At 34.5% G+C, this 26,226-nt stretch overlaps 1 protein-coding gene across 1 annotated transcript in view; it reads left to right on the top strand.

Annotated features, from left to right (window-relative positions):
• Positions 1 to 26,226, top strand: part of LOC150092305 (rab GTPase-activating protein 1-like) — a 323,417-nt gene that overhangs the window by 230,771 nt on the left and 66,420 nt on the right. Inside the window, exon 19 of the mRNA XM_090414840.1 lies at positions 8,589 to 8,717. Within this exon, the coding sequence (XP_090270966.1) occupies positions 8,589 to 8,717 (129 nt within the window). The remainder of the gene's footprint in view (positions 1 to 8,588; positions 8,718 to 26,226) is intronic.

The raw sequence follows: 26,226 nt of genomic DNA, 5'->3' as shown, positions 1-26,226 counted from the left end.
CACCAGGTAACATCAAGGGTGAGAATTTGTCCTTAGGAGAAGGTAATAAGTTGTAAATTTGGTTGATAGGTTTGTAAGTAGTGACAAAATTGTATTTCTTCATAATTTTAGAAAGACGTTCTGAGATGCCTTTAACGTAAGGTACGGGAATCCTATGCACTTCTTCCTGTCTGGTTTGATGTATGCAGAAGTGACTGATGATTTTTTGAGTTGTTTTGGGATTATATCCATTTAGGATGGCTGTATTTTTGATAACTTCTAATTCCTGGTTTAAAGATTCTTCAGAGGAGCAGAATTTGTGTGCTCTGGACACTAGTGATTTAATAATGCCAGATTTCTGAGATGGATGATGAGCAGAAGAATTGTGAATGTAGCGACCTGAGAATGTAGGCTTGCGAAAGACGGACGTGGCGATGGAACCGTCTTCTTTTCTTTGGATGTGTAAATCCAGAAAAGAGATACCCTGTGGAGATTCTTTTTCTAACGTAAAGTTGATGCGATGATGAAGAAGGTTAATTTTATCTAGAAACAGTTGTAATTCAGGTTCGGGATGATTGCAGACTGCAAATACGTCATTGACATATCTTAGCCAAATTTTTGGTTTGGGTTCAAAAGTGAATATTTTTTCCTCAAGGTGTTCTAGAAACAAATTTGCTAGGTTTGGTGATAAAGGAGATCCCATTGCTGTTCCTTCCTCTTGCTTGTAAATTTGACCTTTCCAGGTGAAGTAACCTGATGCAATAACAAACTTGAACAATTCAACTATATCAGATTGAAATTTTTGAGTTAGTAATTCTATTGTTTCTTTATGGGGAATGTTTGTGAAGAGGGAGACAATGTCGAAGCTGATTAACAAGTCAGTTTTTGATAGTTGTTTTTTTTTTTTTGTACTACTTTAGCACATTATGCATGTTTTCATGAGATTCTATTGTAATCATGCACCCTAACTGTATGTTATTCCTAATTTTGTTTAAATACTGTACTGATGATGTCCTAAGATACTTAGGATGAAATATTTACAATTAAATAATTTTCACTGTGGTTTATACGTGTGTTTCTTCTAATTACATCAGGAGATTATATGATAAGACCCTTGCTTGTTTATAGTTCCTCTAATCCTCATCAATGAAAGGCGTAAATAAAAATGCATTACTAGTATATCGAAAAGCAAATAAAAAAATCTTGGGTAACTGCCAATTTATTTAAGGAATGGTTTCTAAATTATCAGTTATTGCTATTCTTAATAAAAATGAAGTTTCCAATAGCTATAAAAATAAAATGGTATATTTTTGTTATCATTTGGAACACAAACCCAACTATCCCCCCCCCCCACTTTTTTTTTTTTTTTTTTTTACTGGTTCTTATTCTTGTATAACACAGTTTTGCACTTTTATAGGAACTAGCTACCATGGTATAAGGATTATCTGTATTTTATAATGTCACAAGAACATTACAAATGTTACTGATTTATAATGTTAGGAGAACCTCAGTCTTGCAAACACATGCACATTTAAAAGAGAAAAACACTTCCATTCATTTAATATGGAACCTGCTAAGCTTATACAGTGAAGACATTTGGCTTTGCTTCTTTTTTTGTAGGAAAGTGTCCACATTTTAAATATATTAATATAGCCCACATTAAAAGTTGGTGGGTCAATTATAAACCCTGTGGACTCGATGAATAGTCTTTCAAATTGCTCTGTAAAAATGTTTTTTCTCTCCCTCTCCCAGAGGATTTACTGAGAAGATCTTATAATTTCCTTGCATCTTAGACAAGCACTCTATCTATTGCATACGAATTTTGGTGAGGGAAGAAGCTCAGTATGCACAATGAATCCCAGGCTTATGGAAATCTTTTGGGAAAAACTTTTCCATATGCTTGGGATCCAAAAGCATTTCGTGTGATTTTGGAGAAAAGGACAAAAGCTAGTAATAATGGCAAGTGCCTGCCAGGTTTCTGTTCAGAACACAGAATAGTCATCACTAACACATTTCAACATAAAGATGTGCGCAATTCATGTAGAGAGAGAGCAAACAAGAAAAAAAAAAAGAAAAATCACTATGAATGTTAATATAGTCAATATCTTCACATTTATTAATAAAAGTATACAGGGTATTTGAAATTGGAAGTAGTCATCTCTTAGTTTCAGGTAGAGTTAAAAGAAAGTTTTGAAAAGATTCAAATTTGAGCAGCTTTACAGTTGAACTGTAGACTCGACTACAGGCAGACTGTAGATGTAAATCAACCCTTCTCAGTTCAGTCCTGTTGTATTGAGACAGCAGACTCATAGTCTTTGGTTTCTTTTGTTCATTTTTGCTTCTTTCAGCAAATCTTTCACATCCCTCATTGCATATTTGTTAACTTTATTATTATTCATGCTTGCCAAAGCAATCAATCTTTCACTGCTCTTCTCTACAAACTAGCAGCTTCACTAACATCCTTGATCTTCACACCTGTGATGCATGCATTTGTCACATTCTTATTAAGTACTCCTGTCATGGAATCTCCATATGATACCCCTTTCTTTACTCCTAGTTTCTTGCTCTTTCATGCTTTTTCCATCCACATTTGCTTTCATTCTCCCTCCTGCTGTGCTACATAGTAAATGTTTTTCCAGTAGCTTGAGCTCATGTTTTGTTCTGTGAAGGGCTTTGCATAAGTGTGCTGTTTCTCTCCATATCATCTACCTGCATCCAGATTTTTCATGCTGTGATTCATGTTTTGCCATTACTGTTTACTCCTTTCACTACATTCTCTACAACACTTTCATTATCCTGCCTAATTTAATACTAGCCACTTCATTCTCACATTTCTTGCATTCACTCACAAAACATTTCCTTCACACCCAGTAATTAGATATATGAAATTAAAATTAATCATTAGAATTAGATTTTTTTTTTATGAGAGAGAAATATTCTTCATCAAATATGGCTTTAACATTATAATAACGCTCTCAATTAAATACAGTGCTGAAATCTAAGTAATCAGCAAGTTATATTCTAGTTGATAATAGTAATGTAATTGTCACCTAGTTTCTAGTACTTTTAAAATGTACAAAGATCAAAGTATATTTTATATACAATATCAACTATTAAATAATGTCTGCTATGTGTTTCTAGTTTTTATCATATGGATTTTGAAGTTCACTTATGAATTTGATTATTGCTGACCTATATTTGCACAACTGACTACCGAAATCTAAGTTTAAGTAAGAATTGGGATTAGTATTTTAATCTCAACTCATAATACTGTATAACAGAGAATTCAATTTATTATTTGTCTGTTGAGAGATCCTTATTGGCTGATAAGTTAAATGATTGCAGAGATCACTGTTATTTTCCTTGTGCACAGCACGTGTCTCATTAGTACAGCTGCTTTAACTTTTTTAGCTTTTGTTATTGCAATTGGCTTGTTTTACGATGTTCTGAGGGCCCAAGATTCCACATTTGAAATGTCACATCCTATATTAGGCTTAAATTCCAAAAATATGGAATATTCTTTGAAATTGTTACATATTCATCCTTTAGCAAATACATTTTTCTCATTGGTGGTAAGAGAACTATGACAAATTCACTATCCATTTATAAGTTGGTATTATGTCGAAAATCAGAATTTGCTTTTGAATTAGGTTATAAATTTATTATTGCATCAATCTCCATTGAGTCAACACTCATTGTGGGAAGTCCATTTAACTAAAAACATATTTATCGTATTGAACCTGAAACCCCTTAACATGCCCAGCATTCGCATTGTACTCTGGTAATGCATTTCATTCACACTCTCCATGTAAAAAGTCTGCTCCTCACACTCCATCACCACATCTTTACACAACTTCCAGGAATGGCTTCTCATCCCCCCCCCTCCACCACCACCACCACCCACCTCCCACTCTTTTCAAGTTCTCCATGTATTGATAACTACCACATTCTGGGAGTCATGATATTGTCTTGGTCATTTGTCTCGTTTTTCCATCAGAATGAAAATTGGATGACGAAATGTGAATACAGTTGTCCATTTATATAGTGACATAACCACCACCTTATCCCATGTGTCAATGTACTCCTCATTATATTTTCCATTCATACCATAGAAAAATTAGGAAATTGTTCACTTCTGTAATTTTTTGCAGAACTATCAAATCCCTGGTCACTAGTCTTTGATCGAGTCCTATTTCAAATCCAACTCTCAGATCCATAAGTTAAAATTGATTTGAACACCATCTTGTATACAGCTAGTTTACTGTCTTATTCCATAAAAATTTATTCAGTTGATTCCTCTAACATTATAGTTTCGCTAATTCTATTGTCTATATCCATATTTAATTTGCCATCTTCACTAACAGTCATGCCTAAATAGCTGAAATATTTTACTTCTGAAGTTCTCCATTCTGGATGCAATTGGTGCCATTTTATTGATTTTTGAACTGATTTTATTACAGCTTTTTATTATTCAATCTAGTTAGGGGATCTTGCAGACTTCTGCATTTCTTTAGCAGTGCATCATCATCATCTGCATAAAGAGTTTTGATCTCATGCCTAATGCCACTTTCCTTCATAGATTGATCCATTATAGATGATTAATAACTCTCACACCTGATATAATATCAAACCATCTTCCGTACCTCCTTCAGTTCTAATTGCTTGCTTACAACTCATACATAGACTATGTATTGCTTGATATTATTTACCATTTATACTGTATAATTTTAACATTTTGAACACCTTTTCTTTTGGCATGTGCCATATCCACAAAAAAAATACAGATCCTTGTTATATTCCCATGATTTTTCAGCTATTTGTCTCAAAGTGAAAATCTGATCTCGGCAGCCTCTATTTGACCTGAACTTAGCTTGCTCTTATCGGAGTTTCTCTTCCACAATTTTCTTAGCAACTTCTCAAGTATGCTTTAATGAATCTTACCTGGAATACTGAATAGAAAAATACCTCTATATTCCTTGCATTCAGTTTTATTTCCCTTTTTATAGATGGTAATTATGAGAGGCTCTACTCATCTGGAATTCAACTTTTTACTAGACATTCTGAATTATGCAGTGTAGCCACTGTAAAACTTTTATACCTCCATATTTCAGCATTTCTGGTTGAAAATCATGTACTCCAACTGCCTTTCCACATTTCAGTTTTTTACGTATTATGTACTCCTGATTGCATTTCAGCTGACCATTTCCTTGCACTCTTCTGTCACTTCCTGTTTCATTCATTAATCTTTCAAAGTAATTACTCCAGAATCTAGAATATGTTTATCTTCAATTTTTCATATCACCGTTATCATCTCTGATTCCTTCTGCAGTGCTATTTTCTCTTTTTGTAAGTTTTTACAGAACATTTTGTATCTTTGTGATATATCTTCAGTATTCTTTTCCTGACTTTTGTTTAGCTGCTTTTACACTTAGTATGAAAAGATCACTGTCACCAGTAAATAGTCATTGAGACTTTTTTTCTTGTGTTTTTCTTCATGTGAATTTGTGCACATCTGTATGTTGGAACATGATGTTAGTAATGGCTAGTCCATGTCCTGATCGGAAATTCCACGGGTACTTACCATTATTATCAGCCTTGCTCTTTTCCAAAAACACTTGTGTATATCTCGTATTAATTTCCTACCCTGCTCTTAAGACATACAACAAGAACCAAACTTGCCTTTTTCTTGGTGTTAACTGCATTCTCTAATGACTCGGATTCCTCCACTTCTTTCTTAGTAGAACCTTCTGTGGAACCATAGGCCAAAAATAAATCTGATCATCAGTTTTCCATTTTGATGTTTGCTCACGTCATTCTGCTTGATACTAATTGCCATTCAAGAGGCTTTAGCTGACTTTGAATACAACTAATTCCTTTCCAAAAACCTTATTTAACCAGGTAATGCCCCTGGTGCATGAAATTCCATCTTAGTGTACTATCATTTAAGCCAGTAAGAATACAATTTAGTGAGCTAAATTTAAAATTTTCACCTTATCCTCATTCATTTAGTATTCAGCAAATGCCTACTAACAGTATTGCACCATGAGAAGTGGAGGATTGGACATCATTAGAAGTCCCAGTTGGTTCTCTACATTCCTCAAAATTTTGGATATGTTGAGGTTTCCTTCCGGTTATCTAGCCTTGAACTTTAAGTGATCCTGAGTTGTTATTTAAAAAACAAAAGGTGGGGGGGGGGGGAATATATATATACAGGTATCCCTTGATATATGCGGTTAATTAATCCTCAATGGACACCACATTATACAATGTTAAGAATTAATGGGAAGAATTAAACATCATTTCTTTTTAAGGTGACATGTATTTATATATTTTATTTATACATATTTGTGACATAAAAACTTATCTAATGTAAATTGAACAGTGATAGCTTTTTTTTTCTCCTCCATGATTTTGCGATAACAATCGATTTGTTTATCTAAACTGTGACTAATGTTCATGCTTCTCTCTACATTTGGATCTATCTCTAGTATAAGTTCTTTTGCCTTCTCAATTGTCCTAAACAATTCTTCAGGTTCTTCGATAGTGATTTCTTTAGATACATCTTCCATTTCTTCAGTTTCCTTTTCTTCTTCCTCTTCATATGCCTGTTGATGTTTGATTCCAAGAAGATCTTCATTACTTAGGTCTTTCGAATGTGATTCCAACAATTCCCGAATATTTTCTGAATTGACATTCTCAAAGCCAAGAGCACTTCCAATCAAAACAATATTATCGATAACTTTGTTGACGGGATTAATAGAACTACCAAAATTATTTGCAGATTCAGGCAAAAGATTCTTCCAGACTGCTCTCATACAGTTGGCTGTCTCTTCTTCCCAAGACTCGTGAATGTTTATAACTGCTTGTTTAATATCGTATTTTTTCCAAAATTCCTCTAGAGTGATTGGATCATCTCCAGTTGTAGCTTGAATTGCCTGGTCGAAAGTTCTTCTAATATAGTAAGCTTGAATGCAGAAATGACTCCCTGGTCCATAGGCTGTATCAAAGATGTTGTATTCGGTGGTAAAAATACAACCTGCACATTACTATGTAAATCATTAAGTGAGGTGGGATGTCCAGGGGCATTATCCAATACTAAAAGAACTTTGAAAGCTAAATTATTTTCATTGCAGCATTTTTCAATTGCGGGACAAAAATGCAAAATGAACCATTCTTCAAACAACTGTTTGGTAAGCCAAGCCTTTTTATTTGATTTCCATATTACTTTTCATATTAAAATTTCCATATTAAAAATGTCCCCAGCTGTATGAAAAAGACATCAGTTACTGGTACAAACTCCACAGATGAATCTGTGAATCTAGGCTGTAGCATAATCTCTGGCATAGAACACATGTGTGGAATACTCTGATTGGAAGGGATTGTTTTTTACCTTTAAAAGCCTTTGGGTTCATTGTTCAATAAATCAGCATTGGTGTTAATTTGAAATCACCTTCGGCATTACCTCCAAGTAAAAGTGCTAAGCGATCTTTGGATGCTTTATAACCAGGTGTGGTTCATTCTTTTCTTGCTAAAAATGTTTTTGTTGGCATTTTCTTCCAAAACAGGCCAATTTCATCTACGTTGAATATTTGATGATTGTCATACCCATTTTCTTTGATTATTTTCTTTAATTCAGCTGGATATCTGGCTGGAACATCTTTATCAGCACTTGCTGCTTCACCTGTTAATTTTACATTTTTCATTCCGGATCGAGATTTGAAATTTTCTAACCAGCCTTTGCTTGCAGAAAATGTTGCAGTCACATCTTGATATTGGTTTTCTTTTAAGTGTAGAAAAAAGGCTTAACGCCTTGAGCCTAAGATTATTGCTGTTGATGGGAATACCCTTCTGATTACAATCTTCTAGCCATAGAAATAGTAAATCATCCATTTTGATCATTAATGGGCTTCTATTCCTAGTACACTGCATACTTGAAGATGCAGATGCCACTCTGCCTTGTTTGTGGTACTCAGTTGCTTTATTGAAAATTGCTCATATACATGGTTGATTCACCAAAGCCTAGCTCTTCTGATGTTTGCTTTGCTTTCTTCATTATCAAACCTTTTAATAATGTCAATTTTAGTATCCAAAGTAATAAGTTTTCGTTTATTACTCATTTTTGAGGTCATGGTTATGAAGGGTAATGCTTTACATAATTTGAAAATTATGTGATATGCGGATCATGCTCTGCTGATAAATTGAAGCACTGAGGCCAAGAGTGAGTTACTAACGTTGGAGCATGACTCGTACCACATGATCTGATCAGTTTCATTGACCAAGTCTAACGCTTTGCTTATTTTCAAACTTTTTGGGCCGCACTAATCAAATTTGATACCGCACATATCAAGTTTATGGTTGCAATAATTTTTTGTGCACTAATCAAAACCGCATATATCAAGGGATACCTGTATGTGTGTGTGTATATATATATATATAAAATTTTTTTTAAAGAAATTATGAAACTATGAAATATTTATTTCATAGTTTATTCATATTGCTAATCAGTGTTACAAAGATTTTATAGTAATTAAAGAAAACAGTTAAAGGACCTTCAAAAATGATAGTATCTAGACTTATTGTGGATTTTATTTGTGTTTATTTCATTTCAGATGTCCAAAAAGGAATTGTTAGCATTAGATTTCGAAGGAATTCTGAAGCACTTTCGAGTTTCTCTACCAAAAAAATACAGATCCGAAGAGTCAGCTTTGCAGTTATTAAGTACAGCTGCAGCAGTTAAAGTAAGTAACCGCATCAGACTGATCAAACATCTAGCACAGTTTTTAACTTAGAAAATTTTTCTTATGTTTCTTTTATATACTATTTTTTGGAATCAGTTTATTCATCTTCCTCTTAATTGTGTTGGGGTCAGTGGCCTGTTATAGCTATGCAACTTAGCTTCATATAGACTGTTTACTTCATTTGTTATCTAGCAGATATTTTGCAGAAATAAAAACCTAAATATGCTTGTGGAAAAACTCTGCCACCGCCACATGAGACTATCTTATGAAGGTTCCTATATCTTCCTATAAACTGTTTACTGCATTTGTCATCCAGCAGGTATTTTGTAGAATGAAAAATTTAAATTTCTCTGTGGAAAAACCCTGCCACCTCCATATAAGACCACCTTTGAAGGTTCCACACAATCTGTATGGAACCTTCATAGGGCATTTCAACTAAAGGCAAATTCATTCAGTACTGAATTAATGAAGATAAGCTGACAATTTGAAATTTAGCTGACTACATTGCATTCTTATTAGCTTAAACCAAAATACAAAGTGATCTTCCAAATGATGGAATTGCATGCACCATGGGACATTGCCTGGTAAAAAAAAATGTCCCCAGCTGTATGAAAAAGACATCAGTTACTGGTACAAACTCCACAGATGAATCTGTGAATCTAGGCTGTAGCATAATCTCTGGCATAGAACACGTGCGTGGAATACTCTGACTGTTCCACACACGTATGAGAATGCCCCCTGGTTCTTCTAAACCAGGGGGCATTCTCATACCATGTAGCTCTGATGGGTTTCAGTGGTTTATATCATATACAGTAATCTCAATTATCTTACCAGCAGGAGAGTGATTTGCTGTTGAACATTTGAAGGATAGAATAACAATGTATATTTACATAGTGATCTCACAGAAGTCATTTGACATACTAACCCTTTCAAGGGTTAGTTAATTGCACATTTGTTCATTTGAAGGTTGGATAATTAAGAGATCACAATATTTAATTTTTAAATGTGGGCATGGATACTCTTCTCTGGATATAGTTCATTTCTGTTAAAGTAGCAAGCCTCTTTTATTTCTTGTACTAATCATTTTATTTAATTTTTATTTTATTTATTTATTGCAATTTCCATATCAGGAAATGGCAGTAATAAGAAATATGGGCAGTGTAATTCAAGGGCTATCAAAAAATACTCTCGCATTCTAGAAGTGTTGTTTTTCTGTATCACTGTTTTTTAATATATCAGTTCCACACATAAACTGGTGCAGAACCTATGGCACATTAGTGCTATATGTGTGTATGCTGGAAAGCAAGATGAGAAACTGGTTTAGGAACAGAAAATAAGAAGTACTTAGGTAACTGATAAGGGATCCACTCCATAATTACTTTAGGACCAGATCTCTATGCTAGATCCAATCAAATGCTCTCTAGAAATATCTTTAATACTTGTACAAGTTAATGTACAGGTACATTTCTTCTAAGCATTTTGGAAGTTTATTTCCACTTGGTTAGACTATAATAAATTTAGTTTAATCCTTTATCCAAGTGTCAGCAAACAAAGTTTGCACCTAAAGTATCTTCAGGACTGAGGCAACTCGTAGTAAAGATGGACCAAGCTCTCATCACTCCTTGTTTCAGTATCTCCCATAATGCAAAGCACATCTCCTTGCAGACATATGTAATGCTATGCATTAACGGAAGGACCAGTACCCAGACTGGTTTTTGACCTTTATTGAGGTCTCGTCAGTGGGAGCCCGACCCAGAAGTGGTGATACTAAGGCAGAAGCAATGGAGAGGTCATATTTTATACGAGTTGCCAAAAGGTGTACGTACCACCTTATTATTAAATTACTCTGGATTTAGAGAAAGATGTTGGAAGTTTATTTTCAACTTGGTTAGACTATACTAAATTTAGTTTAATCCTTTATCCAAGTGTCAGTAAACAAAGTTTGTGCCTGAAGTTACTTCAGGACTGAGACAACTCGTAGTAAAGGTGAACCAAGCTCTCATCACTCCTTGTCTCAGTATCTCCCATTTCTCTAAATCCAGAGTAATTTAATAAGGTGGTACACCTTTTGGCAACTCATATAGGTAAATATGACCTCTCCATTGCTACGGCCTTAGTATACACCACTTCTGGGTCTGGCTGCCACTGATGAAACCTCAATAAAGGTCGAAACCAGTCTGGGTATTGGCCCTTCCTTAATGCATAGCATTATACATGTCCGCAAGGAGATGTGCTTTGCATTATGGGAAATACTGAGACAAGGAGTGATGAGAGCTTGAGCCACCTTTACTATGAGTTGCCTCAGTCCTGAAGATACTTCAGGCGCAAACTTTGTTTGCTGATACTTGGATAAAGGATTAAACTAAATTTATTATTATCTTCTAAGCATGAATTATGTATGACAGTCCTGCATGGGTAGAAAAGCTGAAGGGAGGGAACTGGCTTCTCAGTCACAAAAGGTGATAAACAAACCACAGGATGGTAGCTGAGTAGATTTCTGTGCCTTGTTTTCTCCCTTTGTGGTTTGTGTCCAGAAACGAGCAACATAAGTATTTTATTATTATTATTATTATTAATGTTTATTATTCACATCAGGTATACAAATTATACATATTATACTATTCAACTTGTATAATTATGACAATATTTCACAATACAATTCAATGCACAGTACACTGTTACAAAATAAAATTCAAGTATTACTATCATATTCTGTTGGTACTAACACTTACTATGGCTATTATTTTATTATGATTATTAATAAAAAGTTTTCTCATATATGCAAGTAGAATATAATATATTTTGAATAGTTTCAAAGTTTTGATAAGTAATTGGTTTAGAGTAATGTAAGTTAGTTAATGCAAATATGTGTAACCAAGGGCCATAGCCATACTGGTTACTAGAAAAGTAATTAGCTTAAAACAGACACTGAGAGTCCGGGGGCCACATCTAAGAGGGCTCCCTTACCAGTTATAATAATGTGAATGTTGATATTTTAATTCCTAATTGAATGAGCCAATTTGTAAATCAATACCTTAATTGGTTATGATATATGAGTTATAATGATCTCTTATACTATACTATACGTTTAAAATAATTGTCAACATTCTTTAATCCCATAAGGTAGTTTCTCAATCTTTTTCTGAATACATATTCTGAGGTTATAGATTTAATTTCATTCAGAAGTTTATTATAGCTGCTCGTCGCAATGTACTCAAAAGATTTATGAAAAATTTCTTTGTTAGCCTTAGGTACTTCCAGCGTGTTTCGACCACAGCGCAATCCATAGTCTATGTTATATACCAAGAAACTTTCAGTGTTTATTTTTACATATAACAGACAACCGTAGAGATATAGTTTCTGAAATGGTAGAATATTATGAACAATATGCAGATCATTGGTTGAATGTGCAAAGTTGGTAGTAGTTATGGCTCTAATTATTCTGTTTTGTATTCTTATTAATGGAAGCAGATTGTTATAATAGTCTCCTCCCCAACAGGTAATGCTATATTGTAGAGAAGAATTTACCCAGGAATAGTATAAACATCTTAAGAATGCTGCATTTAGAAATTTTTTAACATAATATATTCTGTTAATTATGAACCTAAACTTATTTGTTAAGAAAGTGGTGTGGGAGTTCCACTTAAAATGCTATCGATATGGAGGCCCAAATACTTGACGGTTTTTGTTTTTGTTTTTTTGATTAAGCTACATTTACAATTTAGAGTATCACTACATTTCCTTTCATGCCATTTTATTGTTATACTGTGATCTAATTTGTCTGTTAATGTAAAGTACATATATCTCATTTTGGCGGTATTAATGTTAAATCCTTTGTTGCTAAACCATATACTTAGTTTTAACATATCGCTATTAATCCGATTTTTTTAGATTTCAAGGGTTGTTTCGGTGTATACTAAAGCTGTATCGTCAGCATAGGATATCATTTTGCCAAAAAGTTCATATTTACATAGATCATTAACATATATTATGAATAGGATGGGTCCTAGTACCAACCCTTGTGGGACTCTGCATTTTATTATGTTTGTTGTGCTTTTAAATATATCATAGCTGGTATATTGTTTTCTATTATTCAGATAGGATCTGAACTAGTCATTAATAATTCCCCTAATGCCGTATTTGGACATTTTTAATTGCAGTAAATCATGATGAACACAGTCGAATGCTTTAGATATATCAAGAAAAACAGCTGCCGTGTGCATTCCTTCATTTATTCTACTATAGACCTTTTTATGAAACTCGAGTAGCGCTCTTTCAGTATTGCTTCCGGATCTGAACCCATATTGATTAGTAGCGTAAAAGGATATTGTATTTAAATAGCTATTTAAGCATTTTTTTTATCAGAATTTCAATAACTTTTGAAATTGTGGATAGTATAGATATTGGTCTGTAATTTTTGATTTCATTTCTATTTCCTCCTTTAAATAGCAGTACAACTGAAGCAGTCTTTAGGTGTTCTATAAATTTACCATGTTCAAAGGATTTATTAATGATATTTGTAAAGAATTGTAATTGATGCCTAATGATAATGTTTAACTTTTTAACATTTATGTTGTCACATCCCACTTTTTTCCCTTTTTTTTAATCCGATTACTACACTCTTCACTTCATCTTCGTTTACTGCATGTAGATACATAGAATTCTTAATCCACAGAAGGTGACTGACATACTTTGCCCTTTCTGTAGGGTCGAAAACACAACTGCCATAGTTGGTAAAGTGGTTGTTCATTTTGTTAAGTATATCAGTGATGTCATTGCCCTCTGGAAATTCTCACGTTTTCTGTTTTGTGTTACCTATTATCATATTGACCAACCTCCTTTCTTTACTTTTATCATTACAACAAAAAAGAAATTTCGATAGCAGAGAATGTTCTCTTGCCTGTTTTATTTTTTCCTTTAGATGTTTAATGAAATTTTTATAGTCATATTCAAAATTTAAATTGTATGGATTTTTTTTTATGCTTATAGTAGAGCTTCTCTTTTGGCATGACAACTCGAACACCAATTCAAGAATGGTATATCTCACAAAGAGATAAACTTCAAGTGATAGTCATGCTTACTGTGTCTTAGAAATGAGCAGTTGATTCAGCACAAGTTATCTGGATAGCATACGCTCCATAACAGAAGTACTAGCCAATCTCTTGTGCATTAGTACATGCTAGAAACTTTGTTGGTTCCTCATCAAATTCATTACTGCCATCTTCACTCTTATAATGGAATAGTGTCCTTTATTAACCTGAAAATGTCTCATCACATATTTACTTTATAGTCGATATTTCCTTCACAAAAATACCCATCTCAGTTGAAGCACATAAAGGAATATCAACTATTAAGTAATGTCTGCTATGTGTTTCTAGTTTTTATCATATGGATTTTGAAGTTCACTTTACAATCAGTGATAAGAATTTGATTATTGTTGACCTATATTTGCACAACTGACTACCGAAATCTAAGTTAAAGTAAGAAGGGGATTAGTATTTTAATCTCAGCACATAATACTGTCTAACAGGGAATTCAATTTATTTATGCCTGACAGATCCTTACTGGCTGATCTTATAAGTTAAATGATTGCAGAGATCACTGTTATTTTCCTTGTGCACAGCACTTGTCTCATTAGTACAGCTGCTTTAACTTTTTTAGCTTTTTTTATTGCAATATTTGGCTTGTTTTACGATGTTCTGAGAGCCTGAGATTCCACATTTGAAATGTCACACCTATATTAGGCTTAAATTCCAAAAATATGGAATATTCTTTGAAACTGTTACATATTCATCCTTTGGCAAATACATTTCCCTTATCGATTGTAAGAGAACATGATGACAAATTCACTATCCATTTATAGATTGGTATTATGTTGAAAACCAGAATTTGCTTCTGAATTAGGTTATCAATTTATTATCATATCAACCTCCATTGAGTCAGCACTCATTGTGGGAAGTCCATTTAACTAAAAACATTAACCTGAAAATGTCTCATCAAGATTTACTTTATAGTCAATATAAAGTAAATTCCCATCTCAGGGATTTACTTTATATATAAGTAATACCCATCTCAGGGACACATCTCATTGAAGCATATAAAGGAATATCAACTATTAAGTAATGTCTGCAATGTGTTTCTAATTTTTATCATATGGATTTTGAAGTTCACTTCGCAATCAGTGATATGAATGAAGAAAAGAAGAAATATTCATAGCACTAATAACTACCATTTCATTAATATATAAATAGATAAAATGCCAATTACTGCCACTGTAGAAACTGCTCATAACATGAACTAGAAACTGCTGCCAATCATTTGCCACTTTACCAAATGAAAACTCCTCTCTGTAATCAAATCAAATGTATCCATTCTCAAGATGAATGCTGTCCGACCTTTTTAAATGGTGTGATACTTAACTCTGTTATGTGCTATGCAGTAGGTAAATGCAATACATGCTCCTCACTGACATTCCTTACTACACTCTTACATCATTGCTAAGCAGAGTACGTCTACATAAACTTGTCAGTATGCCTAATTACGTAATTTTTATTTATCAATCCCATATGCATTAAGAGTGAGAAAGAGGTAGAAGAAACTGATGTTCAGCATTTTTCTTGAAAAGTTGGTGTTGGTTGTTGGGGAACACTTCATGTGAAAGGTTAGGACAGAAGTTAGTGAAATAAAAGAGGAAGAGGAGAAGCAGTTTCAGTGCACCTGCATTTTTTGACTGAAAAAAGGATATTGGGAGGCTCATATTTAAAAATACCCAGCAAAAAGCAGATGAACATCAGATGCCAGTTAATGGAGTAGCATTCATAGAAGTGCCTGTAGAAAAGACAGAACCGAAACATCTCTGAGATAGTAATTGAAGTGAGTCACCGAGGAAGGGATCAACTGTCAGCAGAATCATTCTCCCTTGAATAGCTTCAGGAATTTTTATAGAGGTTTTAGGTACAGTGTTTTCTAAGGATGGGCATATTTGTGATATGTATAGAGTTGATAGCTAGATAAATGAACAGGGACATCTCAATAGAACACAGAAACTAAGTAAATAATTGATTTATTAACTTGATGCTGATATTTCGCTGGTATTATAACCAGCATCTTCAGAGCACAAAAACACTGTTTGTCACAATACGCGAGACTAAAACAACATGGTGTACATTAACAAAATTGTAGCAGCAACACAAAGACTAGAGTCCTGATTTTGGCACCCTCTATCTGAAAAAAAAAAAAGAAAAAAAAACTATCATATATTGCTAGAGTCCTAGAAAAGTGCTAGTTTTTCCTTAATATGACTGTCTCCCAGATCTTCGGCAAGTTAATACAGCCATATTTGTTGAGATTTGGAGTGTGTTTTAGGGCTTCTGTCGCCTCTAAGAACAATCTCTCTGATTTATATGGGTTTCTGTGTAGTACTTTTGTGTTTTTCCAGTTGATCCTGTGTGCAGGGGTATCCAGAACATGGTCTGCTAGGCCTGACTTCCCATAATGATATTTCCGGACGTATCGTTTATGTTCGCTGATGCGGATATTCACAGTTCTTCCTGTTTGACCATAGTAGGCTTGATTGCATGAGCAGGGTACTTGGTAGACTCCTGGATGTGATAAAGGAGGAATGCTGTCCTTGGGTGAGCGGATGAGGGTGGCTAATTTGCTACATGGTCTGAATGTAGTGCGTAGTTTATGTTTAATGAGAATTCTTGAGATCTTTTCGGATGTGCCTTTAATGTAAGGGATGGTGACTGTTTTGTTGTAGTTCTCTGTGGTGGATGGTGGGAGGGGTTTCTTAGGAGTGTTTAGTATTTTGTTTATTTTTTGTGGATTGTAGCCGTTGGCCAAGAAGGTGTGGCGTAAGTGAGTCAGTTCAGCAGTAAGAGCCTTGTCATTTGAACAGATTGCTCTCGCTCTATGGGTTAGCGTTTTTAATATGCCATATTGTTGAGAAGGATGATGGTGTGATTGTTTGTGTAAGTATCTACCTGTATGTGTGGGTTTTCTGAAAACTGAAAATGATAAGGAACCATCTGGGAGACGTGTGATGAGTGTATCCAGGAAGGGCAGACAGTTGTTGGCTTCCGGTTCCATAGTAAAGTGGATTTTTGGGTGTTGGCTATTTAAATGTGCTAAGAATGTTTTCAATGTCTCAGGGCCATGTGGCCAAATGGCAAGCACATCATCAACATAGCGTAGCCAAAGTGTTGGTTTGAGAGTGGCTGTATTGATTGCTTGTTTTTCCAGGTGTTCTATGTAAAAGTTGGCTAGGGGGGGAGAAAGGGGGGAGCCCATGGCTGTCCCATCAATTTGTTTGTATATTTTCCCTTTCCATGTGAAATATCCTGCATGTATTGTGAATTTGAATAGTTCAAATATATCAGGGGGGAAGTGTGACTTCAGTAGATTGAGGGTTTCTATTAGTGGTACATTTGTGAATAGTGAAGTGATGTCAAAGCTTACTATTAAGTCTGAGCTTTTTAGGGTGAGGTGTTGTAAGATGTTTTTTAGGTGTGCTGAATTTTTGATAAAGGAGGGAGAATTGTTAGTGAGAGTGGCTAGTAGCTTTGCTAAATGTCTAGCCAGTTTGTATGTGGGACTATTTATACTGTCCACAATTGGGCGTAGGGGTGTGCCTGGTTTGTGAATTTTTGGTGATCCATAGATCCTCGGTGTTCTAACATGGAAGGGTTTGAGTTTGTTAACTGTGTCTTTGGGCCAGGAAGTGACTTTTTTTAATAATTTTCGTGCCTTATTCTTTTGTGTGTTGGTGGGATTGCGATCTATAATTTTGTATGTTGACTGATCTTGTAATAGTGTGTGCATTTTGTTTTCATATTCAGTTGTGTCCATCACCACGGTTGCATTTCCTTTGTCTGCTTTTGTTATGGTAATCTGGCTGTTGTTGTGTAGCTCTTTTATAGCAATGAATTCCTTATGTGGGATATTACTTTTTGGAGGCTTGGACTTGATTAGGATGTTGGCCACATCTAAACGTATGTTGTTAGCTATTGTTGGAGGCAGGTCGTAAATTCCTCGTTCGATGGACGCCATTATTTCGGCTTTTGGAACTTGCTTGGGAGTTATGGCAAAGTTGTGCCCTCGACTTAAAGCAGTTGTGGCTTCTTTGCTTAAGGTGAGTGACGATAGATTCACAACAATGCAGTCTTGTTGTAATTGCGGTCGTTGTATGGTGTTCCGTTGTTGTAGATTTTCGAACTTCTTTTGGTGCCGGTTTTTGACTCTGTCGAATTCTTTTTTTGCCGTTGCGTCGGTGATGTTCTCTAAGATCTGCCAAAGTTCCGTATTTAGAATATTATGCAGTGATTCTCGTAATGCGCTGATGGTTGTATTTGCTTGTGCTAAAAAAAAACTACGCACTACATTCAGACCATGTAGCAAATTAGCCACCCTCATCCGCTCACCCAAGGACAGCATTCCTCCTTTATCACATCCAGGAGTCTACCAAGTACCCTGCTCATGCAATCAAGCCTACTACGGTCAAACAGGAAGAACTGTGAATATCCGCATCAGCGAACATAAACGATACGTCCGGAAATATCATTATGGGAAGTCAGGCCTAGCAGACCATGCTCTGGATACCCCTGCACACAGGATCAACTGGAAAAACACAAAAGTACTACACAGAAACCCATATAAATCAGAAAGATTGTTCTTAGAGGCGACAGAAGCCCTAAAACACACTCCAAATCTCAACAAATATGGCTGTATTAACTTGCCAAAGATCTGGGAGACAGTCATATTAAGGAAAAACTAGCACTTTTCTAGGACTCTAGCAATATATGATAGTTTTTTTTTTTTTTTTTTTTTTTTTTTTTTTTTTTTTTCAGATAGAGGGCGCCAAAATCAGGACTCTAGTCTTTGTGTTGCTGCTACAATTTTGTTAATGTACACCATGTTGTTTTAGTCTCGCGTATTGTGACAAACAGTGTTTTTGTGCTCTGAAGATGCTGGTTATAATACCAGCGAAATATCAGCATCAAGTTAATAAATCAATTATTTACTTAGTTTCTGTGTTCTATTATACCGTTAAAATAATAAACAACATGTTCGACGAACACATAAGTCTGTCCACACGTTTAGGGACATCTCAAGCAAAAAAGAATGCTTAATTTTTTTTGGAGGCTGAGGACACTGCTGACTTGATGCGCTTATGCCAGGAGGTGCTGGAGGTAAATGTCAGTCCAGACAAAAAAAAGATTTATCCCTGTGTGATGATGTGTATATCAGAGAAGGTAAGGCTGGCAAGCTGAGATGCCTTTGAGAACGTGAACAGATTATCTTTTTTCCATTAAAGATTGGTATGGAGAGTAGTGTTTAATGCACTGCTTCGCAGATATTGAAGTTTGGAATTTCTAAGTACTGCATGGTTTATTAAATGAGAAGGACAAATGGAGTGTACTATCATCAGAAATCAATGGATAGGATTATCAGATAGTTTTAAGATGGATTATAAGATAAGAGAACTTATAAATTATTTGCATAATTATATTCTTTCATTCTTAGAATGGGCTATTGTAGGATATCCATACATATACAGGATTTCTTCAGGTATAAATAAAAAACTAATAGACAAAACAGTAAGGACTAACAAAGGTGACAACTGTTATACAGTTATATAAAAGAGACTGATGTTATTTTTTTAAAATTATTTCTAATTGTTCCAAATGTTCTCCATTATGCATTCACGTGAACGTTCTTGATTAACGAAGGCTAGGGTATATTCAGACAATTTAATGCTTTGGTTAATATTTAAATGTTTAGGATCCAATGCTGTTTCCAACGATTCCCGTATTTTTCTTTCTGTTATATCATAGCAATGGTGTAATAGTTTTGATTTATCCCATAAAACTGTCTCATTTGCAAAACATCTTGTGAGTCAACTGAAGTGAGCCGAGGCTTCATTCTTATGGTATTCAACATCTCGAATGTGTTCTTCAATTCATTGTTCAATTGATTTTCTGTCTGTCCATAGTAAGATGACTGGCAGTCGCACCATAGCTGATAAAACCTGGATATTGAAGTGAGTTATGTCGAGGTTTTGCAGATCTTAGTAGTAATTTCATCTTTATAAATACTACTTTGATTTTATATTCCTTAAGTAAATTTGCTAGTTTCATGGAAACAGGGCTAATATATGGGAGTGTGATGAATCCTCTGTTTTCTTCATTAGAAATTTCTCTGATCTCATGTCAGTTGAGTAGTCTGGAGATGATGGTGTACTCACTATAGCCATTTTGAAGGAAATTATTTCTTAAATGTTGAAGCTCTTTGGCTAGTTCATCCTTGTCAGTTCTTACTCCTAGTGTGGAAATGATATCCAAATTTTGAGGTCTATAATGATGGGATGAGGCATGTAGATATGTCAGTAGGTGTAGGTTTTTGAAATATAGAGACTTTTAATTTACCTGATTCCTTAGTTAGTAAAAGGTCCAGAAATGGGAGTAAACCATTAGATTCTAATTCATAGATGAATTTTATGTTAGGATGTTGATGATTCAGGTACTCATGAAAAAGCAGGAGTGAAGTTAGCCCATGGTTCCAGACTTGAGAATATATCGCTGATGTACCTTTTCCATAATTTTGGTTTATGATGATATTCTTCTAGAGCCTTGTTTTCAAATGTTTCCATATAAAGATTTGCTAAAACTGGCAAAAGAGGATTGCCCATGGCTAGACCAGAATTCTGTTTGTATATTGTATTTTAATATTTGAAGTATTCAGATGAAATACAGTGTTTGAGGAGTTCCATAACCTGCTTAGAGAATTTATTTTGAAGCAGTGGAAGTAGATAATCAGTAGGAACATTGGTAAACAAAATGACTATATCAAAGCATGCTAAAATATCATGTTCATCAAGGATAATATTGGTGATTGTCTTGTTAGGCCCCTTAGTAGTTTGGCAAGAAGATATGTCAGAGAATCTCCTATTGGAGATTCTCCTAAAGTAGAAGTGCGTCTACTTTATATATATATATATATATATATATATATATATATATATATATATATATATATATATATATATAAATTAGTTAGAATGACTATATACCGAGAATGAAAAACAACAAGGTTTAATATTAAGATACAACTAGTTTTCGTTGAATGATTCAACTTCTTCAGGTATCACAGGTAAAGAATTATACAAAAAATGACAGAGACATGATAAAATAACATCAACAGATCTAGTATAAAAGACAATAGTACATTTTAAAAACAGGAATGCGAGCTTGAGTTCCAAATTAAAGTTGACTATGTGCGTGTGCACCAATGCTGAACAGAGGCAATGTGTGCATCAGAGAGATTGAAGCTAAGGCTGTTGTTAATATGGGATGAATCTAGTGAAATTTCTCTAGATTCGATGATCTTTCTTTCGAGTTCATGGATATTAGAAGATATTATTATAACACACATGGATATTAGAAGTTTTTGGCCAGTCTGTGAGGTGTTGGCAGCCTTCATCCAAGTTAATAGAGAAGAGAATGTGGCTAGAGAGAGCGCTGGCTCTGGTCCTATTGTAGGAAATGTCTCTCTGGTGTTCTTCCATATGCAAAAGAATGGATTTAGCTGTCTGGCCATAATATAGTGCTCCACATTCACACAAAATCTTGTAGACTCCTAAAAAAAAGTTGTAATTAATAGTTCTTCCCATGCACTTTCATCGGCAGAAGAAAATATACTTGCTAAAGGTCTCGATTTTGTTATCGCTCCTACCTCCATACCTAAAGAATTATTCTTAACCAAGATAGAAAAAGCTGCATCCTTATTACCAAACCAAGAAGCTAACCTTCTTCGTATGGAAGCTATATTCACCATAAATCATGCAAGACTGCCTTCAGACAACATTTCTCATTCTGAAAGATCAGCCATTAAAGACTTAAGAAATAATAATGACATCATTATTCTCCCTGCAGACAAGGGAATGCCACTGTCATTTTAGACAAATCTGATTACCATAACAAAATTTTGGAACTACTAAACAGTGACACTTTCTCTAAATTAAATAGTGAAATTTACTGAAAACCACCTCAGAGTTACCACGAAACATCCGTCTTTCCCTCAGGTCGCTTCATACACTAATCCTACGATTATATGGACTCCCTAAGATGCATAAATTAAACTCTCTGCTCAGACCAGTCGTTGAAGGCATACACTCCTCTACTTACAACCTATCTAAATACCTCGCATCCTTTTTAAAAAGCCTATCTGGAACTTCCTCATCTCATATAAAAAATTTGGCTGATTTTGTGTCAAAAATCAAAGACATCAAACTTAACAAATCAGATTTATTGGCAAGTTTTGATATAGTTTCCCTCTTCACGAATGTACCTACTCAAGAAGTCCTCCATCTTCTCCAGAACAAACTATCCAAGAAATTCTTTTCCTTACTCTCTCACTGTGTAAATTCTGGATACTTCAAATTCGAAAAAAAGATCTACAAACTAAACTCAGGATTGGCTGTAGGCAGTCCGCTCTCTCTGATTCTTGCCGATATATTTCTTAAGGATTTTGAAGAAAAAGCAATTAATTCCTCTACTCCTAAACCAAAAATTTGGTATCGTTATATAGACGATATATTCCTCATCTGGGAACACGGTATCAACAACCTCAATTTGTTTCTAGACCACCTCCACAAGTTTCATGAAAATATCAATTTTACCTTCGAACTGGAATCCAACGACTGTCTCTTCTTTCTGGACTTAAAACTTACGAGATGCGCTGAAAATATCAAAATCTCAATTTTGATTGAGATTTTGATTTTGATGAACTCCATTTACTTAAAAGGACTTTTGTCAACAATGGTTTCTCTCTTAAACAGATTGATAAATTTTTCTCTTTCCATTGCTCTGATGATTCTTCCCCCCCCCCCAAGAGCTTTTATTTCATTGCCATACATCAGCTCTCTCTCTCTCTCCCCAAAACTAGCAAAAATTCTTAAGAAATTCAACATTAGTACTTGCTTCACTACGTTTCCAAAACTTTGCTCCATACTAAGTAAACCTAAAGTGAAACTTCTCCTTACTCAGTATCAAGGAGTCTACAAAATTTTGTGTGAATGTGGAAAAACATATTACGGCCAGACAGCTAAATCCATCCTTTTGCGTATGGAAGAACACCAGAGAGACATTTCCTACAATAGGACCAGAGCCACGTCCTCTTCTCTACTAACTCGGATGAAGGCTGCCAACACCTCACAGACTGGCCAAAAACTTCTAATATCCATGTGTGTTATGATGAACTCGAAAGAAAGATCATCGAATCTAGAGAAATTTCACTAGATTCATCCCATATTAACAACAGCCTTAGCTTCAATCTCTGTGACACACACATTGCCTCTGTTCAATATTGGCGCACTCATGGCAGCTCACGCACATAGTCAACTTTAATTTGAAACTCAAGCTTGCATTCCTGTTTTTAAAATGCACTATTGTCTTTTATACTAGATCTGTTGATGTTATTTTATCATGTCTCTGTCATTTTTTGTATAATTCTTCGTCTGTGATACCTGAAGAAGTTGAATCATTTAACGAAACTAGTTGTATCTTAATATTAAACCTTGTTGTTTTTCATTCTCGGTATATAGTCATTCTAACTAATATAATATTTTCTACCGAGTAAAGATGAACAATAATATATATATATATATATATAAAGTAGTGAATTATATATAAAGCATCTCAGCTTGCCAGCCTTACCCTCAGTAATATACAAATCATCACACAGGGATAAATCTTTTTTTTTTTGGCATGTACTGACATTTGTCTCCTGCATATGCAGTGTGTGTGTGTGTGTATACACAATGCATTTTTGGGGATTGTATGTACTGGTGCCACATACTAGCACTTTTGTTAACATATGGAAGCAGCATTTCCTGCTTAGAAAGTAACCATTGTTTGGCAAAAAAAAAAAACTGTATATCTATCTATTTAAAAATATGTAAACTTTGCCAGTTCATGAAATATTTGATTAGTTTATAAGGCAGAATAATTTAATAATAACATTCATTTACTTAGTAACACAACGTTTCATCCCAAAATTATTTCTAATTGTTCTGAACGTTCTGCGTGTTTACACCTTTTCGCGTGCTTACGTGTTTACTTCATTAGTCAAGCATGTAAATGTGCTTAACTAATGAAGGCTAGAATGTATTCAGAAAAGTTAATACTTTGGTTAATATTTAAATATTTTGGATCTAATACTATTCCCAAAGATTCTCATATTTTTCTTTCTGTTGTATCATAGCAACGGTGTAATAGTTCTGATTTATCCCATAAAACTTGGATGTCTCATTTGCGACGTGTCTTGTGGGTCAGCTGAAGAGAGCACATGTGATGACAAAGCTAAGGCTTCATTTCTATGGTATTCAACATCTCAAACGTGTTCTTCAATCCATTGTTCAATTGATTTTTCGGTCTATCCATAGTAAGATGACCGGCAGTTGCATCATAGCCGATAAACACCCAGATATTGAAGTGGGCTATGTCGAGGTTTTGTGGATCTTATTAATGATCTCATCTTGATAAAGGTGGTAAATAGTACTTTGATTTTATATTCCTTAAGTATTTTTGCTAGTTTTATGGAAACAGAGCTAATATATGGGAGTATGATGAATTCCTCTGTTTTCTTCTTCATTAGAAATTTCTCTGGTCGTCTCATGTTGCTTGAGTAGTCTGGTGATGGTGTGCTCACTATAGCAATTTTTAAGGAAAGTGTTATTTATATATATATATAGAAAGAGAGAGAGAGAGAGAGATTGTTTGAGAAACTGTATATCTATATATGTGTGTGTGTGTACATAGGGCTTGAAAAATTATTTTAAAAAAATGCATGTGTGTATAGTGCTTAAAAATTTGTAAAAAGAACAAAAAAAATTAAATTTTCTCTCACCAGCATGCAGCCACATTTTAATTGGTAACTGATTGTTCTATTTACCTTGTATTCCTGGTCTTTGAATCGTTTGTTGTTTCCACTCACTGATGATATACTGTTAATTTCGGTACAGAAAATCTGTGCTTTTCATTAAAGTTTATTACTGTGGTTATCATTTTTTTGTTGTTGTTTTTTGATCATTATGTCACAGATACCTTTAAAATATTAGTGTTTACCAGTCTGTGAAGAAAAAATTCATGGCATTTTATTAATGATACTGTTTTTTGTTACATTTTTGTTTCTAACACTTTTAATATTCCTTGAATTACTTCTAGCCATTAAAAACAAATGGTGAAAATATTTGGTATCATAGACACTTTCAAGAGAGAAAGAAAAAAAAAGTTAGGTCTACACATATGACAACATTGGTACATTTCTGAATTCTGACTGGCATCAAAACATTTCAGATAAACAGTCTGCAATTTCACATCACAGTAACAACTCAAAAGCAATCAGAAAATATTTAGGTCAAAATCATCATCAATTTCCTGATATGTACCCTCAAGGGCTGTTTAGGCTACTATGATAGCATTACATGATTAAGTTTACATTATTATTATTACTAATCTTTCTTCTTTTTTTTTTTTTTCCCTTAATCCTCCTCTTTTGCCTTTTACAGTGTCAAGATAAGTATTCTTGTAGCTGTAACCATACTCAAGGATAAGGTGGTTGGCCTATACCTCCCCAGAGTGTCCTATGTCTGTAGGTGTGTGTGTTTACGGAGCTGGTTTGTCTGTTCTGGTTTGAAAAACCAGAACAGACAAATGATTTTGAAAAACCCTAGTTGTTGGGTGAAAAAAAACCCTATCTCTGTATGAGACCAACTAACTCACCTTTCACCGAAAGAGACCAGATAAAGGTTTCTCATGTCACTGATGGGAATTGAACCCAGGTCTTTTTGACCAAAGGACTTTGTCTGTACCGACTGAGCTACAGAGGCTATTACAAATCTGTCATCAATTTTTCTACAGATTAGTTTATTATTTGTCAGCACTCCAGTATTGTCTTATTTTATGTTTCATGGTTCTAAGACACTTCTGATTGAATTAATCCACATAGACCTTGGCCTTCCTCTGGGTTTCTTTCTGCCATTATGGTATCAAACACCTGTTTTGCTAACCTTTCCTAAGGTGGTATGGCCACTATTTAAGTGGTCATACTACCTTAGATTAGCCCTGCTCATTTTTATTATTCATTTTTAGTATGAGTATGCCATTGATAACATCTGTTTACTCTCCTAATTTTTTGCAGAAATCTCATATATATGGTCTCTAGTCTGAACAAGTGCTTTATTCTAATAAAGCTCTCAGATCCATAACCTAAAACTGGCTTGAACACAAACTTATATACTGCTAGTTTTGTGTTTTGGCTAATTTCTCTCTTATTCCACATAAATTTATTCAACTGACTCTCTACCTTACCAGCTTTCCTTATTCTGTTGTCTATTTCCAAATTTAATTTGCCATCTTCTGAAAATAGCTGAAACTAAATTACCTGTTATGCAATTTAGTTAGAGAATCTTAGAGACTTTCACTGGATGTGTTTAGGAGTACATCATCAT

This window comes from Typopeltis vanoorti, chromosome 26 (genome assembly GCF_054136105.1).
Source record: "Typopeltis vanoorti isolate ZY-2024b chromosome 26, IOZ_Tvanoo_1.0, whole genome shotgun sequence".
Lineage (NCBI taxonomy): Eukaryota > Metazoa > Arthropoda > Arachnida > Uropygi > Thelyphonidae > Typopeltis > Typopeltis vanoorti.
Note: the sequence above shows the minus strand (reverse complement) of the source record. Positions and strands in the feature narration are given on the sequence as shown.